The sequence below is a fragment of the Dromaius novaehollandiae genome, chromosome 16, assembly GCF_036370855.1.
Source record: "Dromaius novaehollandiae isolate bDroNov1 chromosome 16, bDroNov1.hap1, whole genome shotgun sequence".
NCBI classification, from domain to species: domain Eukaryota; kingdom Metazoa; phylum Chordata; class Aves; order Casuariiformes; family Dromaiidae; genus Dromaius; species Dromaius novaehollandiae.
In genome coordinates, this window is record NC_088113.1 from 1,603,513 (window position 1) to 1,620,851 (window position 17,339).

Below are 17,339 nucleotides of genomic sequence, written 5' to 3' on the forward strand. Positions count from 1 at the left end.
GTGAAGACTGCTCTGCTTCAGAATTCTTGTGAAACATTTCCATGGCCAGCAGTCAAATGCCTTCCGTAAGCTCACCGCAGCATGAGCCCTGCCGTTTCTTTGGAGCCGCCCAGAATCCTCTGTGCACCTTTTGGTGCAACCCCCTCCCAACAGCTGGGCTATGCCTTGCAAGGGCACTGCTGCATGAAGTCAAGCACGTTTTCAGAGCAGGAAAATACTCGGCTCACCTCAAGGAGTTTGGTAGGCAGGGGGACTGCGCTGCTTGGTTTGGGTTGTTTTTTCTCAGAGGCAGGGAGACACCCTACAGCACCGGGGAAATCTCTCGCTCTGTCTCTCCTTGGCTCTAGTGTCCTTCCCCTAGGGGTGGGAATTCATCTCTGCCAGCAAGGGAATCTTTTAGCCAGCCCAGCACATGGGGCAACAGTAACTGTGGACCAACGTGGTCCCACCTGGGAGATGACCAGATCCAGGGGAACGTGGCCCTTCGGTGCCATCCCAAACCCTCCATGTGCCTCTCAGTGCTGTCCCCCCCAGAGCCGTCACTTTGACTTTGTGTGCCCCAGAGCGCTCCATTTGTTCTTTTTTCCAGTGAAGACCTCCATGCGTGCCTTTTGGTCCCCACCCAGGCCCAGTTGTCATCGTTGGGACTGCTGAGCGGTCAAGCATCACATTCAGGAACTTGCAGCACTCAGATTTGTCTTAAAAGACCACCACAGTCTTGGTAGTGTGCAAAGATTCAGCCAGGTCTGTTGCACACCAGCCCAGCACCGATATGTTTGGCATAAAGAGTAACCATCAGGCAGTAGGATGTTCATACCTGTGATAAGGAAAATGGCACAAAAGGGGACAGGAAGTGTCCTCTAGAACTGCCATGCCCATCTCCAGGTTTCACCCTCTTTTATATCATGAGCAAAACAACCAGCATTAACACATGCCTTTCTGCTTATTGGGTCTACATTTTTACAGATTAGGAAAACTTGGTCACAGGACAAGAGACCCACCTAACACTACCTCACACATAGGTCAAGGATAACCAGGTTTTCCAAATCACCATCCAGTGCTCTGTTCTCTAGATCAAGCTTCCACCTTCCATCCTGAACCCCATCCAGGCCCTTTCACCACAACTTGGACTAACCACTTCCAAGCACTGGGCATACGATGCACCAACCAACATGCATCACTCTTACCTGCTACTAGGGACATCAACACAGACAAGTGAGATAGGAACAGAACATTCCTACCAGACTCAACTTGAATTTATATTTATTTATATATATATATATTTATATATACACATTTGTATAGATTAAACTGGGTAGAATTTTCATCATAAACTTTTTGGGGATGTAACACATGAAAAGTAGGAAGGGGAACGTAGCAAATATAAAACAGTACATCCTTGAGTGAACTGTCTCTTTGCCACATTGAGAGGAAAAAATTGCATGCAATGGGGAGACAGAGAAGGGAAGTCAATTTTATTAACAAAAGAAAAAAAATCTAGGTACAACTGTCAACAGAGGAGCAGCACTATATATGGCAAACATATAAATTAAGAGTAAATTCCACTCTCACATCTACTATGCTTTAAAGTGCAATAAAGCCTGTCTTACCGACAGAAAACAAGATTACCCCATCTCCCCATTCCGACCCATCCCTCAAAATAAAATAAAATAAATCTAAAGGATATACATTATCCACAGTCCTATAAAGATGCCTACATCTACTCAGTAGCACCAAGAATCTGATACGCGTGTAATTAAAATCAATTAAAACTCAGGAGCAATGATAACATTTGTTTGCTGTTTTTGCAGACTTCCTGCCTTTTGTTAGTGTCTTGGAGGGGGAGGCAGCTCTCCCTGTACTGAAAGCCAAGGTGATACTGCCCTTTCCTCTCCCCATCACCAGCTGAACTGTTTTGGCAGTAAGCTAGAAATACACACACATACACAACACACGGAGAGCAGCTGAAAGTTACACTGAGGGAATGGGACAGGAAGCTGAGGCTTGGTGTGCACGCATGGATGTGTGTAGGTAAATGCGCGTGTAGGGGGTCGAGGAAGAAATGAGACTAATCTACACAGAGAGGCAAAGGGTTGTGCAAGTCCAACACACACCATGAGCCTTTTTGATGATGGGGTAATGATGAAGGGAGCCAGCACAGTCCCCCTCTTGCGAGCCTCTGGTTGCATCATCTTCCAAGGCTAGGGGCCTGTGCACCACAGTTCGTCCATCTCCGCATGCCATCTCTTACAAGGGCTCAGTAGCCAAAGGTCTCCTGTGAGGCATAGACCATGTAGAGGAAGCCATCCTCGTCCTTCTCCTGCTCATAGATCTCCGAGATGGGGGTAGACACACTCACCATGCTGTGCTGGTTCACCAGCAGGAAGAATGCCTGGGTGGGATTCAGCTGCAAGCGACGCCTGTGGGGACAAGAACAGGAAGGCCTGAGTCAGGCGCTGTGACAGCAAGTCTTGCCTGGCCCCCTTCAATGCCATTCATGCAGAGCCAGACCTGCACAGCCAGGACCTTCTCCCACATGGTCAGGACATGGTGCTTATAAGCCATGCGGAGCTGCTCTGGGCTCCAACAGCTCCCAAGTTGGGGCTCTGTAAAGCATCTTTCACCCAGTCCTGCTGCCTAGGGCAGAGAGGCCTCTTCTATCTCAGCTGCAGGATACAGGAAGAGGATTGGAGTCTTCCTGATCAACTCATGGAGTAGCCAAATGGGGCAGAGGCCACTGTCTTTCACCAGATGCTACAATGCTGGGCATACACACTACCGGTTTGTGCCCCAACAAAAGGATGCTGTGTACGTCCTGTCCTCAGTCCCCACCCTCAGTAGCTGCCTATACCTCATCCGCACCCCACCACTCTCGCTGTGTTCAGGACCTGTGGGTGAGGGTGGGTTCAGAGCATGCCAGTCCTGGGTGTCCCACTCACCGGATTATTTTGACCAATTCACTCATGTTGACATGGTCTGGGACAAGAAACTTGGTCTTGTCCAGCACTGGCAGCTGCTTCTCGCCTTTGTAGCGTTCAATGATGACCTGGGCAGAAAGACAAGAGTAGGGTCAGCTTCAGTATGCAGTGCCCCAAGCACTGGCCTTAAGGACATACAAGAAACAAAGTAACACAAGTGGAAAAGTTGAGGCAAGGCTTCCCCTAGCTTCCTTCTGGCAGAGAAACAGAAAAGGGACCTGAGCAGAGCAGGGCCCCTCAGCTTTGATGTGGAGAGCTCTTCAGCAGAAATGTCTGTCTGCCTGAACAAGATGATAGAGAGCCTGCCAGACGAGTGAACTAAAGCACCCACTGCTCTGACTGGCTTAGGAACAGCAGGCACTGGTGGGTTGATTCTGTTCTCTCCCCTGACAGGCAGGAGAGTCTTTAGCAGGCTGCGAGGGGTGTTTTATCATCACTTTCAGACTGACCAAAAGCACAGGTTCCACTGGCTTGAGCTAAGGACCAAGCTCCCAGATGCATCATGCGGGGGGGAAGCAACTGGCACAACCCTGCAAGCCCCAGCCCAGATAGCCTCTGCACAGCAAGAGACATTTTCCTCTCCTTTTGTGCAAGGCTCCAGGCTGCTGCAGCTCAACATCGCTCTGCTGCCTTAGGAAGAGCTGGGGAGACTCAGGAACAAGCAGCATTGTTAGAAATAATTGTGAAGTTACCCAAGGCATTCCTTCAGGAAGGGGAAGTTTGAATATATCCAGTACATTCCTCACATGAACATTCAGACACACCGACTCCAAAATGGATTACAAACCCCAGGCCACTTCCCTGAGTGTGCCACAGGAACCGTGCAGAGTGAGCTTCCAAGGCCCTTCAGCACAGTGCCAGCAAGAGGACAGCCCAACCCAGCCTCTCCTTCTAGAGGTCTCACTTGGGATGAGATTACCACACCTATGCTCAGAAAAACAATGGTTTCTTTCCAGTTTTCCTGACTATTACAACTAAGAATTTTCTTTTGTTAAGGGTTGCTTGCTGACAGCTACAATTGCTATTTTAAACCCACTTGAAAATGTACTATTTGTACACTGAGAAAGAAGGTGGGTGGTAGGCAGTTAAAATAATAAATAGTATCTACTTATCGAGCTCAATACATTCCCATTGCAGTGATACTTAAGACTCCCTCATCTCTTCAGTACCTAACTGGTTTCTCCCCAGAAAGATACTTGTATACTAATCAGTTCACTGTCCTCTCCAAGTTGAGACAGAACATCATTTTTTGCTGTAAGGCAAGAAGGTCCCATAAATCATCTTCACAGCTCTTTTCCAAAAAATAAGGGAGACTGCAAATCCCTTTGGGCAGCGTAGGTCCTGAGTGGCATGCAGAGATCAAGATCCCAAGAAGGCAGCTCTGTGGCACTGAAGGGAACAGGCAAATCTGTGGAAACACTGCTCAGTTTGCCTTTTTCTTGATCATTTGATGATACACCAGACTATCATCAGCAGCAATATAACTCTTGCTATCTGATCGCTGATAAAAGCAGTAACTACTAGCTTTGGGGTCCCTGCAGAAAGCCAGTAGAGGCGCAGTGGAAGAACACACAGATCCTTCTTCTCACTGGAAGGCCTCTTGTCCATCCCTTCCACACTCTTGTTGTCTCTCCCTCTGGAGCAGAGGGAAGCTGTCCTGGAGAAGGCTCCCCTGGCCTGCACAGTGATTGTCTGCCTGTATGACAAGAACATAGCAAGAAAAGAGCCCTCAGCATCCATGAGGTGCGAACAATCCACAAGAAACTTGGCTGTCGGTGGGGCTCCACCTGCATAACAGCAGACCTCTAGCCTACATATATGCGACTCATCCCAGACAGCTGCTGGGGAGTGGCATGATGCTGAGGACCTAGATTCTCCTTGGATCTGCCTGCTGCCCAGCTCTCTCCTTCATTAGGCTCTCAGCCCCTGCTGTAGCTGTAGAAGGGAAGCCAAATGCAAGCAGAAGCAACAAGGAGCAAGACTGGAGCAAGAAAGAGACACCAATTCCCAGAATGCAGAGAACCAGCTGTCACCCTGCATGACAGGGAGAGATCCAGGGACTACAGCCTTTATGCTCATCCACTGAGCACAATGGTAACTGGAAGACTCATTTCTCTCCCAGAAGGAGGCATGTCCAAAGATATTACCCTGGAGCAGGGCGAAACCCAGCTGGCAGAGACAGCTCCAGTGCTGACCTTACCAGAACAAGAAACTTTACCAGACAAAAGCCAGCAGAAAGCCGAGGGAACTGTGGGACATTGTGCTTAAGCCAAGCAGCACTAGCTCTCCCCACAAGGCACGGCTGAGAGATCTCTTGGCTTATTAAATAGCTTTCTCACAGCCTCAACATGCAAGAGCTCCCTTCGCTGGGGCAGTGGGACACTTCAAGAGCACAGAGCCCACAGAACAGCTGCTCAACATCACCCAGTATGGCAGCCCCAGCTGAACTCCAGCTCCACAGAGCCTAGACACAACTCAAACAAGACTCTTCCTCATGCCCTGACTAAAACCCTGAACTAGAACTAGCCAACATGGAGATAGAGTGCAGGGAAGGACCATGTGTGCAGTAGAAAGGGACAGCTATGGGGAACACTCGAGATACAGGGAGAGGCCGAGCACTGCCACCTGGGCAGGAGTCCCAGGCTCTGTCTTCATCAAGGCCAATCACCTTTGTGAGGATGCTGCAACATCATCAGTGAGCTGGGAGCATCCCATGAGCGCTCAGACGGCCCACCAGGATGGGCTGACCTTACCTCACAGACAGTTCCCAGACAAAGGAGAGGTGCAAGGGGTCTTGGGGGAAGCTCTTCCCCTAGATGCCTTCTGAAAAGTCCATCCAGGACAAAGCGAGCCTGATGAGCAAGACAAGCAGCATATGAGGGCCCACAAAGGTATTATACATCGGCCACCACTTTTGATACTGAGCAAGGGTGCCAGAGCAAAACACCAGGAAAAGCCAGGTTTTGTTGCTCTTTCAGCCCCCCTACACATACATGGCACAGCCCCTTCCTCAGCCTCTTCTCAAAGCACTCTCAGGGAAACAGGAGAGAAATGCCAGGCACAAAGCCAGGCCCTCTGTCAAAGCAAAGGGGAACTCACTCAAGGCTCAGAGCAGCAACTGGAGATGCAGGAAGAGGGCAGCAGCTACAGTACAGTCTGCTATGCTGTCCACCAGCAGCAAGGGTGCAGCTTGAGGCAATATCCTGCCTCTTCTCCCCAGACTCACCCTGGGCTGTGGGCACAAACCCCTTTGCTCATTCCAAAGGCCTCTCAAGACAAGCCAGTCACTTGGCAAAAACAGTTCCTTTTTTTCCAAAGGAAACTAAGACCTTCCTGCACTTAATTCACCTGCACTGAGCTGCTCTGAATCACAGCTTTCCCCCACACCCTGCTCCATTTCGTAGTTTGTGGCTTTACTGACAACCCTAGCACTGAAAGCTAAGCCCAGTGACTTACAGGCTGTGTATGTGACAAGAGACAGCAACAAACCTGGTGTCAGGGTCTAATCAGGATCAGACCATTAGAGATACCAAAGACAGAAACACAGCCAGACCACCCAAGGCACTCTTCCTTCTCTCCTCCTGATTATTTTTATTGTTCCAGCAAGCTTGTGGCTATATGTATCCCCACCACCACTCTTGTTGTGTCAGTCAGCCGAGGAGGAAAGCAGAGGGCTCATTTAGCTCTGCAGAGGATGAAGTACAGATAATGAGATAACACAGCCTTAGAAAGAAATTCAGTTGCTCTTCCCTCACCCCACAACTACACACAAAGGTAGAGCCTTCTCTAGTACCTATGTCCCATCATACAAAGAAAAGCCAAGCACCAGGCCTGTGGTAAGACGGAAGCACCTATCCAACCCCTCAGCAGTATACAAAAACCCAGGGGATTCCCTCATCCTTTCACACGGCTGGCACTCAGGACACTGTCAAGGATGTTAACGCACAGAATAAAGAGGCCACTAGAGCAGGTGTGGGAGGGCTGAGGTCCCTTCCAGAGCTAAACACCCTTGCACACATAGGATTCCCAAACAATCACACTAGTGGCTAAGGCCTGATGACATAGAAGCCCTCCCCTGGGGCACATAGTGTTTGATCTCAACACAGAAAAAGAGCACTCCAGGTGTGGTAGCTCTCCCACCATGTCTGTGATGCCAGCGAAATTCTGCATGTGGATGCAGAGCTCTGGCTCATTTTGTTTCCCAGGCAACATGCATTTGTGTACAGGCCCCTGATATATGAATGCATTCATGTATTTATGTACAGACCATCTCTAGCCTCTCCTCATTATTAGAGCCTTAAGGCCCCTATAATTAGCTCTGCCACAATTCTGGAGAAACGCAGAGCCAGCCTAGTGTCACGAATACTGTCTTAAGCACAGCAGTCAGTAAATGCATAGATGATGTGGTATACTGGTACTCAAGCAGCATTGAATGTGCTGCACGGGACAAGTCCTGCTCTGCTGAGCCGACAATTCAAGAACATCATATTGACAATGCAGGGGAAGAAAGAGGAAGAGCAAGAACTCTTTTTGCTAGAAGATGCTATGTTAAAATCAAGAGAAGGGCAAGTCAGGAAGAGGAAGAACTCTTTTTGCTAGAAGATGCTATGTTAAAATTAAGAGAAGGGCAAGTCAGGAACGGACTAGTATGTGCCAAGAAGAGTGTTTGAGACAGTAAGTCTTGAAGGCTAAACAGTGAAGGAGAGACTGCAGCCAGATGCAATTCTGAGACAAGGCTGATGCGCAGCCAACACCTAGAGACCAGGAACAGGTCTCACTTCCTGGGGTCACACACGCTTTCATATTGCAAATACTAACTTGAGCAAGCCCTGAGGACATTTGTTCTCTAAGCTCTCTATCCTCCCAAATATTCAGCTAGGACAGAGACAGTACACTCAACCAAGAACAGAGGGAGAGAGACAGCATGTTAGGCCTGAGATGGGCCATAAGAACTGGAGGCAGTTCATGGAGTCTCACCTACAAACAGCAACAGCAGGTGCTGGGCCAGCACAGAACTGGTGTCACTGTTTCACTGTGGTATGAACTATCCTAAGAGTCTCTTTGTTTTCAATACAGCGAAGATCCTCTCATGCATCCTTCTCTGGACAGGCACAGAAAAATCCTCACCAGGTTATTCAGTAAAAGTCAGCCAGCTACTGCAACAAAATACTGGCCATTTCAGAATCTTCTGCTGCACTAGCTTGGAAGGAGATTTGACACCAAATTAGTTCCTTCCCCCAAGGACAGGCATCAAGCTTAAGAGAAAGATAGTATTTTGTGCTGCTGAGAATGAGGTCTACTACTGAGCAGCTGCCATGCACAAGGTATTGGAGGCTTATGGAGAGCCTCTTGTGCTGAGTCTGGGGACCAAAGCTTTGTAACCTCAGTGGCTGGTTGGTGGAGGCTGTTCAGTAGCACAAAGTGGTCGAGAGAATGAAGTCAAATGCAGAAGAGCAAGAACTGGCACTTACCGGGATTTTGTTTGGATGCTGTTCTCGGATCTGCTGCACTTCTCTACAACGATCCACTGGAAGGAAAAAGATGAAGAAAAAAGTTAGAAACATTTGGCTGTGCTAGTTCAGACAAAGAAAAGGTAACCACCCTGCCAGCCCCGCACAGACAAGAGGGACATTGCAAAAGAAATGCAAATTCTGTTCACTGGGACACTTTTGCACATTTTGCTGCAGTAAGGTTTTCAGCCAAATCTCAGGTTCAGTCATCAACCCTTCATGGCTTCCTACCACCCCAACCATCCCCCAAGACAGGGAAGCATTACCCTGCTTGGTAAAACAGGGCAACACACGCAGAAGCAAAGTGACTTAAATAAGACCCCAGGGACAACAAAGTTCTACTCCTAAATCTATGCTAAGCAAATGCAGCTTGTGATCACTGGTGCTGGGCAGCAGTGTAGCTCTAGGGTCTTGACCCTGGAAACTTAGGCTCATTAAGTCTTCTGGATGTTCCCCCAGAGGAGATGATGGCCCCAAGTGGGACTTGGTTTTTTGTACATTTCCAGGTACTCTCTGGCACAGTGCCTCAATCCTAAAGGGATACCTCTTGCCAAGAAGGACCTCCCTCACTGCCATGCATCTGTAGCTACAATAGCTATTGGCCTAAGAGAATATATTTCTAAACCCATTGTAGAAACAGGAAAAAAAAATTAAGCAAAGAGTGTGAGTAGGGTGGGGTGGTCAGGGGAGGTGACCACCACACCAAAAGATTTTTTCTATAGTTATTCTCACACTTGTAACCCATTTTCCTCCTGAGTTCATATTTACTGACACACACAACAGGCAGTATGTAAAAGTTTGTGTGCTCTTTGAGCTTCCACGAGAATTTCAATACTCACACTCACTGCTTTATCACAGGGCCCTCCAGTTGTGGCAGGAACCTGGGGACCACATTTCAAAATGGCAGGAAGTTGCGGGAGGAGGAAGCACTGGAGGCGGCTGGGCTGTGCTCCCTGTGCATACGCTGTTCCCGGGACGCTGGCTCACTACAAACCTGAACTCCCTCTTGCATCACTTCTAGTCTACGAAGGGCTACACAGGGAACGCACAAGAGAAGTAGTCATTTGGACCACACTCTGGTGAGCAGCATCAACAGTCATTACTCCACACTGACTCATCTTCCAACAGCACTTTTTTGCCTGATGCTCCAGTAAATGCAGCCCCAGAGCTATAAACAGCTCACTGATGCTCAGTTACTGGTCACTGACAAATGTAACCTTGAGAGAGGGGAAAAACTGGTTTAAGCATCACAGCAAAGGAAAAGGAGAAGCAGCAGCTAAGCAAGAATATAGCTGAACGGTAGGATAAGGTACCAGTTACCTGTCTGTGCCTCAGAATCCCACATCTAAAATAGCTGTCCTTTATCCCCTGATGGGCTCGGGTTGCACGTGCCTTAGACTGAGACAGGTCAGGCTGCTGCTATGGCACGTTTCTTCCAGGTCTTGCCGACTACCTGCTCAGAAGGAACCCAGGGCATGAGCCAGCACCTCTAAAGCCCTCCCTAGTCTCCAGTCTGACGCACCATAGTTGCAGCTGTCCTGTCCCACCTGCCTATTTGCAGCATCTTCAAGAGCTACCATGAGCCCAGCACTTGGCCTTTCTGATCAGCTAGGCCAGGGCCTTGGGAGCCTCCCTGCTGGACACGGCTGATTAGCAGGTTATCATAGTGCGATGACTGCATGTGCTGCTTTGCTCCAGGGGCTGCTGGATCCCTTCAACAGGCAAGTATCATCGCTATGGCAAACATCTAAAGCACTTTACTTACTCCTCTGCCCAGAAGATGCCCATTTCAGAATCTTGACTCAGGAAAGCAGTTCAGGACAACCTTACCTAAGCTGTTCAGGCACCTGAAGATTCAGACATAAGTCTCTAGGACATTTAAAGCTCTGCTAAGGAGCACATTCAGTCCCATCCTAGTCTTGGTGAGCCAACTGCTTCCACAACTATCTCCTGCCCAAGCAGGGTTGTGAATCAGGAGGGGCAACCATGCTCTCAAATACCCTGAAGGTGAGTTCACATCAAACATCATACAGTGATCATTTCCATTTGCACAGTAGTTCAGCAGCTAGAGCTCTCATGCAAGAAATAGTTGACAGTCACCCATACCCTCTTCGGCTTGTGGTGGGAGGTAGATGTTGATCCTGTATCTTAGCAAAGTATCCTCAACACCAGGCAGCAAGGAATGGCTATAAATACAACCTTTAACCTAATTCAGATTTAGTCTAAACTAAGTAAATTCTAAGTAAATCACAGGAATAACAAGAAAGTATAGTATGAATGGACAGAGCAGGGACTAGGAGGGCACAGACCCACAATGCCACTGGAGACACTTCAGAGAGACCCTGACTGGAAATGCAAGCCTAGCACCCAGCTATGGCACTGCAGACAGGTTTCCTCCCCGCTTTCACTAGCAGTGTCTGCACACTTGCATGTCATACTACATGCTGGATTTTACAAGCCTCATTCTTCCCCTGCAGCTCTCCCAAAACTGTAGCTGTGCTCACTGAAGTAACACTTTCCCCTTTGCTGCAGCACCCAGCTAGTATATCCTTGGCCTACATGTAAAGCGAAGCAGAACTGTTTACACAACCCAGTCTGCAGCTACACTTTTTTGCTGGCCCTTCCTTACTAGCAAAACAGCGCTCCTGATTTCAGCAGCTCGGGGACTCCAAACAGAAGGGGACCAAGGGGCTTCAGCCGGCACTGAGGGGAGCTGGAGGCAGGTGACACGGGTATACACTGCCGTGCTGCTTGCAACTGCTACTTTGAAAGAGCCAAGCAAAGATTAAACTGCACACACCCACCAGAGGGTGAAAAGCACCGTCTCTGCTCACACGTGAGATCACCAAGACATCCATCACTAAGGCAGCTGGGGATTGCCACAGTGCCAGGATGTAAGAGCTCAAGATGGCAATAAGAAAAACATGCACACATTTTATTGGCTCTGCCTGGCAAAATTTCACTGCTATGGGCTCTTGAAAGACAAATATTTTTGTAGCATTGCATAAGCCAGGAAAATTGCCTGTTTGCCCTCCAACTGCTGTTTCAGCTGCTAAGCACCAACAGCAAAGCTTCCAAACTGCACAGCACACAGGAGTCTCTGCTGCTTTCTTGTCTGAAATTGTTCTGAAGCTGTTCTCCCAAAGATGTGGGCATACAGCATACCTCCAGGCACAAAAAGATGAGATCTTTACGTGAGTTCAAGAGAACAGCAGAAAATTTTAAGTCAGACTTTCATAGCATTAACCTTTTGCGTTGGAAGTGCCCAGGAACCCTGGCTACAGGACGCAGTCCTTGACCGTGCCGGGTGCTGTACAGACACAGAACGAAAGGACAGCCCTGGCTACAAAGAGCTTAATCTGACAAAAGATACAGATGGCAGAACATAAGGAAAACACATGGAAATTCTTTGACGGTGCAGTTGCATAAGGGACAGCTCTTTCAGGGAACACTACACAAACACTGGTCAGGCATTGGTACTGCCCTGGGGCAATGGATGGGCTAGATGACCAGCCCTGCTGTCTATGATCAACAGGTAGACCACAACTTCCGTCCAAAAAAACACCACCTAAACAGGTTATCGACATGCTACAAGGTCAACAGCTCCAGAACTGAGCAAAAGCTGCATATGAAGAGCAAAGAAGAGAGTAGCAATTCAGCCAGAGCCAACAATAGCTTCTGCCTCTCCCTGTTGCTCCATACCCTGGAGACTTCAAGTGCTACCGCCCTTATCATGAAGGAAAGGTGCAGACAGCCTGCTGTGGTCAGTCTCAGGGAGGAGTACTGAAGCATGATCCCCTTTCTAGAAGACTTTTAGCAAGGAGAGGAAGAATTGGATAGTTTTAAATCAGGATATGTCTGGGACGAGCCCTCTGCTGGCAAATGTTGAAGCCAAGGGCAAGTTACGCAGGTCGCTGCAGATGAACATTAATAAATATTTATGTAGTATCACACCACCCTGACTAAGGCCAGACACCTCGAACTACCTCTGTTTATGTGCCATGGATCATACCACAGCTGACCTGACCTGTCCTTGTCCAATGACGGAGAGCTTGTTCTCAGGCCAGTGACTCCGCAGAAGGAGCAAGAGGAGACTCATATTTGAGAAAAGAGGACGAAGCTTGCCAGGCCAGCCCTGCCCTGCAAAAACAGCCCTTACTACTGGGACAAGGCTGCTGCCTCAGTCTATGTAGGACAACAACGGCACAAGAACATGGTCGGTGATTCTGATTATTGCTCATGTGTTACTTCTTTCGTCCCCAAAGTCTAGAGCTGCAAGGCCTCCAAACAGCTAAGGCGCCAAGCAAGACGACTCAGGACACAGAGTATGTTGTTTTAAACTTGCTGTCTGATAGACAGCGTGTCTGTAACATGGCACGGGTAGAGTCTGATATTTTGCTGTCACAGGAAGGTTTTACCACTATGAACTTGGAACAACTGACAATCTGTCTGGGTGAATATCCATTTTATTGTTACAGTTTTATCACAAGATATGTAATGGCTGGAAGGATTTCTGACTGCCCAGTTCCTGGAGTCAGGTGATTGCAGAGGGATCTCAGCAATCACATTCATTTCTATAAGCTCCCAATCCTCGTATAGCATACTATGCATAGCATACTATGAGGACAAGCTGACCCATTAACTAAGCTCAGATCAAGAGGCTTTTCCAAGCTACTATCAAGCAAAATCTGTTTTGAGAAGTACACCATGGCACCTGAGAGACACAATTCATCCACTGGTGGTCTTTCAGCTGGTACAAGCACGGCTCGCTTAGACTAGTCCCTACAGAAGGCAATGCTTCCTTCTCCCCTCAGCCAAAAGAGGGAATTCAGTTATAGACACTGCCTTTATCTATTACTGCTTTTTCACTTAAGAGAATTGGCTTCCCAGAACTAAAGGCAAATCTCCCAGAGAACTGAACCTGCTGTGGGAATATTCAGTTCAGAGAGGCTGAGGTCAAACCTTTATGTTCATCATCTAGCCAGGGGCTGCTGCTGACCAACATGAGGATACACATGTATGTGCGTTACTGTGATGTGTCTCCATTTCAGCAGGATACTGGGGCACAAGGCCAACTCACTTCCAGATTTGACGTTAGCCAACTGGTCAGCAAGGTTTAAGGTCGTTGCCCGTAATCTCACTGGTTATGCACTGCATTGCAAACAAAGCTTGAAGCTTTTGGCAGCCTCTCAACAGTAAATCAGCCAGTTCAAAACAGTAACTTCAAGAACAGTGGGAGGTGCAATCAGTATCCAATGCTCTGAAGGACTTGCACTTTCTACCGGAAGTGCAACGGTGTGGTCCAGCAACCACACACACTCACTGCAGTCAGTACACCCTGTTCCTCCAACACAGACCATAATTTTGTTCTGGGAATTGTTCCGGACTCCTACAATGGATCTGACCACATGCTCAGGTTTAGCACATGAAAGCAGAGGGTTACCGTCAGGTTTTTCCTTCGTGCATCCAGATCAAAGAGGTTCTGCTGCAGACACGCCAAGGACTGGACCAGCTCACAGAGCCTCACCGTCTCACTGTTAACGACACTTCAGATCACAGGAGAAGCCAGTGCTCCCTGCCCTCAATGCACTTGAGCCCTCAGAGTTTCCCAGCCGGTCCCTTTTCCAATTCCTCAACAGCTATGAATATGAATCAGGAAAGCTTATTCAGAATAGACCCAAGACCAAGCAGAGGAACAAGCAGAAGAAATTCACGGAAAAATAAATCTCAGTCTCAAAAATACAAGAAGGGGAAAAACAGGTATTGAGGAAAGTGGAGTCTTCAGCAATGGGTGGCAGAACAAGACCAAGAAAGCCATTTGCCATGCAACTGGAGCCTGGGCAGCTTTTGCAAACAATTACGCTCCTGACTCTGCCTTTTCTCTGTTTTTTTGGAACTGTAGCACTTCTGTAAGTCTTAAAAATTAAGCCGTTCTGAACGCACACTGTAGCTGGAGGTATTTTCCATCAGCCCTCTCCAACTGCATTGTAAACAAACACTTCCTGCTCCTGTTGTGTAAGGATTTGAAGATGAAAACAAGATGTATTTACTTTCCCCAGCTGAGCAATTCCAGCCCTGACCCAAAGCAACTGCGTGGGCTGCCAGGCCTCCTCCTCCCCTTGGGAGGATTCTGCAAACCAGTCAGCTGAGAGCGCAAAAGGGCAGAGGAAAGTACACACAAACAAAGAGCACTTGCAGCTGCCAGCACCAAACTCCCTCACCCCACACCCCGTCCCTCCTGGGCTATTTTGATCTCGCTTGCTTTCAGCTACTCTGAGCCTTCTTGGGTTTTGTTTTCCTTTCAGCTTGTAGAAAAGCTGAGCAATTTGCAAAGGGAAACCAAACCCTGGCCATAAGCAGCTGGCTCTCACCAGTTTAAGAGTAAGTAGCTACTAAGGGTTTAATTTAGAACTTTACTGGCTTTTAAACACACAGTTTAAGAGAATACAAGATACGGCAGGGACCCAAGCAAGTATCCCAGGGTACCGAGATTTCATTTTATTCTTGTTTCTGCACATTTGCTTGGAGTGGCTGCAGCAGCACGGGAAGGCTGGGTAAGCGTTTAAGGCCAGAAGGGTTGCGATAACAAATTACCAAATATTTACAGTTTTCAAGAGAGCAGCAAGGGGTTGGATCCACAGTTCATAGGAAAAAACTCTAATTTTAAAATTCACATAAGAAACACCCTCACCTTTGTTTGGACAGTATCTGACACAAAAGAAGGCTTTATTTGGCCTGAAGACATTGACTTCAGCGTTATTCAGACAGTAAAGGATTCAATCCGACAGAAACACACGTTTCCCAATGCCAGCTGGAAAAGGTCAAGGGAAACAGAAGTCCATGTTCATCTGATTTCACTGTCAAGCCTGGCAATCAAGTCTGGTAGAGAATTTATGGAAACCTTTTTGTCACTGAGTTTTCCCACCATTCCAACACAGTAATGGGTACAGTCTCAGCATTAAATCTTCTGACTCTCGAGAAAATTTGAGGAGGTGTATCAAGTCCTCGGAACAATAACTACTCTAATGCTAACCGGACAGGGAAGAGGGAGAACAATTCCTGAAGAGAATACTGTTGTCCGACAGTCAAAAGTTTAAAGACAGGACCCAGGGTAAACATGCAAGAAGAACATTCAGCTTTTGACCACTACTCTTGTTCAGTAGACTCCAAAGCCCTTTCTGAGAGGGTAGTTAGTCACCCCTCTTCTAATGGGGACACAAAGAAGTCGCACAGGAGGCTGATGGCTCAGCCAGGTAGGGAATACAAATTTCTCCCCCTCACCTACAGCACCTACCCTCGCGACAACACTTACTCTGGACAAATGCGTTATTTCGTGCTTTATAAAATACGGGGGCTAATTCAGCAGGCATCTCCCTGGTCAGGCACAACAGCCAAAGCTGACGTAAGACAAGGAGATAAACGTTTCGATAAAAAGCAGCAGTACGGGTCCTCTCGAGGCTGGGTGCTCAGAGCGACACACGCTCGGAAGCGCCGGTAAGAAGTCAGCAGGCGACTCGGTCCCCCCGCCGGGGCCACGACCGCGCTCCCGCGGCGGCACCGCGGGCGCCTCAGCGCCGCGCCCCGGCCGGGCGCGCTGCGGGCCGCCCCGCGCGGCATCACCGCCCCGGCCCCGCCGGCGCGCGGCGAGCGCGGCCGCCCGCCCGGGGCCCGCCGGCCCCGCTGCTGAGGCGGGAGCCGCGCTGCCACCGAGTGCGGCGGGTTCGCCCCGCGGCCCCTCCCTGCCCCTGCGCCGCTTCCCTCCCCGCGCTGACTGCGGGGGCGCAGAAACGCGGCCGCGCTCAGGGGCGGCCGCTAACGCCGCCGCGCGCCCCCCGCTCCCGGCCGGGATTACATCACCGCGCGGCGCCGCGCCGCGGCCCACGGGCACGGCAGGTGCCCGCGGCGGAGCGAGGCAGGGCGCGGCGCCCCCGCCGCGCGGCCCAGCCCGCCCGCGGCTCACCGAAGGTGCGGCGCTGCTTGAAGGGCCGGTCCGAGGGCATGGCGGCGGCGGCGGCGGCGTCTGGCGCGCGGCGGCGGCGGCGGCGGCGCGGCCTGCGCTCGAGCGGCAGCCGCAGCCGGCCCGGTGACGTCACCACAACACTCCTTAAAGGGGAGGCGCGAGGCCGCGTTTGGCCGACGGCGGCTGCCCTGCGGCGGCGCCTGGCGGGCGGGGCCGGGGCTGGGCCCGGGGGGAAGATGGCGGCCGGGCGGGGCCGGGCCGGGAGTGGCGACGGCGGGCGCTGCCTTGCCGGGTGCGGCGCAAGGAAGAGCAGGGGCTTCTCCGCCACTTTAGAGGATGAAAGCCCCTAGCTGTAGGTGACAGGACGCCATTAGTTCTGTCGTGGGGAGGACAGCTTACTCCTTCGTTCCCCCTAGTTACCTGAAGGTAACAAAGACTCTCCCCATGCTGCTTTCCAGCCTTCGTATTTATTTACATGCAAAGGTTTGAGACGGCTTCCACTCATCGGAGAAGGGTTTTTCCTCTTCATCAGCTCATAGCTACTACAGTGACTCGTGATTCTATAAATAAGATAGACGCTTTGAGGTCGACAGGAAGGTCGCCTCCGGCCAGCAGCAGCCACGAGGAGAGAGCGCAACGTCCTGGCAGCAAGGCCCCATGCAGCGTTCGCAGCGCCCGAGCCCCCTGGGGCCAACAGCTCCCTCCCGCTCGTCGGGGAGAGCGAGCACAGGCCCCGGTCAAATGGAGCAGCAGCATCCTGGGGTTGGGGTTTTCAGGCAGGCGCAAAGGGCAGACAAGTGTCTACGGCATGTCCTGGCTGCTTCTGGAGATCCCGTCTCAGATGTCATCCCTGTTACCATCGGTGCCTCCCAGGAAACGCCGATGCTGTGA

The 17,339-nt window shown here is 50.0% G+C and overlaps 1 protein-coding gene across 2 annotated transcripts; it reads right to left on the reverse strand.

The window, feature by feature from the left end:
• Positions 1-1,454: 1,454 nt before the first annotated feature.
• MAP1LC3A (microtubule associated protein 1 light chain 3 alpha) lies at positions 1,455-16,658 on the reverse strand. 2 transcript variants are annotated; one of them, XM_064521263.1, is made up of 5 exons: positions 16,449-16,658; positions 8,450-8,505; positions 5,732-5,830; positions 2,940-3,046; positions 1,455-2,420 (listed from the first exon to the last, which is right to left on the reverse strand). In XM_064521263.1, exons 1-5 carry the CDS (start codon positions 16,486-16,488, stop codon positions 2,258-2,260), a joined length of 465 nt encoding a protein of 154 aa, XP_064377333.1. In that variant the 5' UTR covers positions 16,489-16,658; the 3' UTR covers positions 1,455-2,257. The 2 variants fall into 2 exon arrangements, with proteins under 2 accessions (XP_064377333.1, XP_064377334.1); XM_064521264.1 differs by lacking the exon at positions 5,732-5,830 and having other exon boundaries at positions 16,449-16,629.
• Between the last annotated feature and the right edge of the window lie 681 nt (positions 16,659-17,339).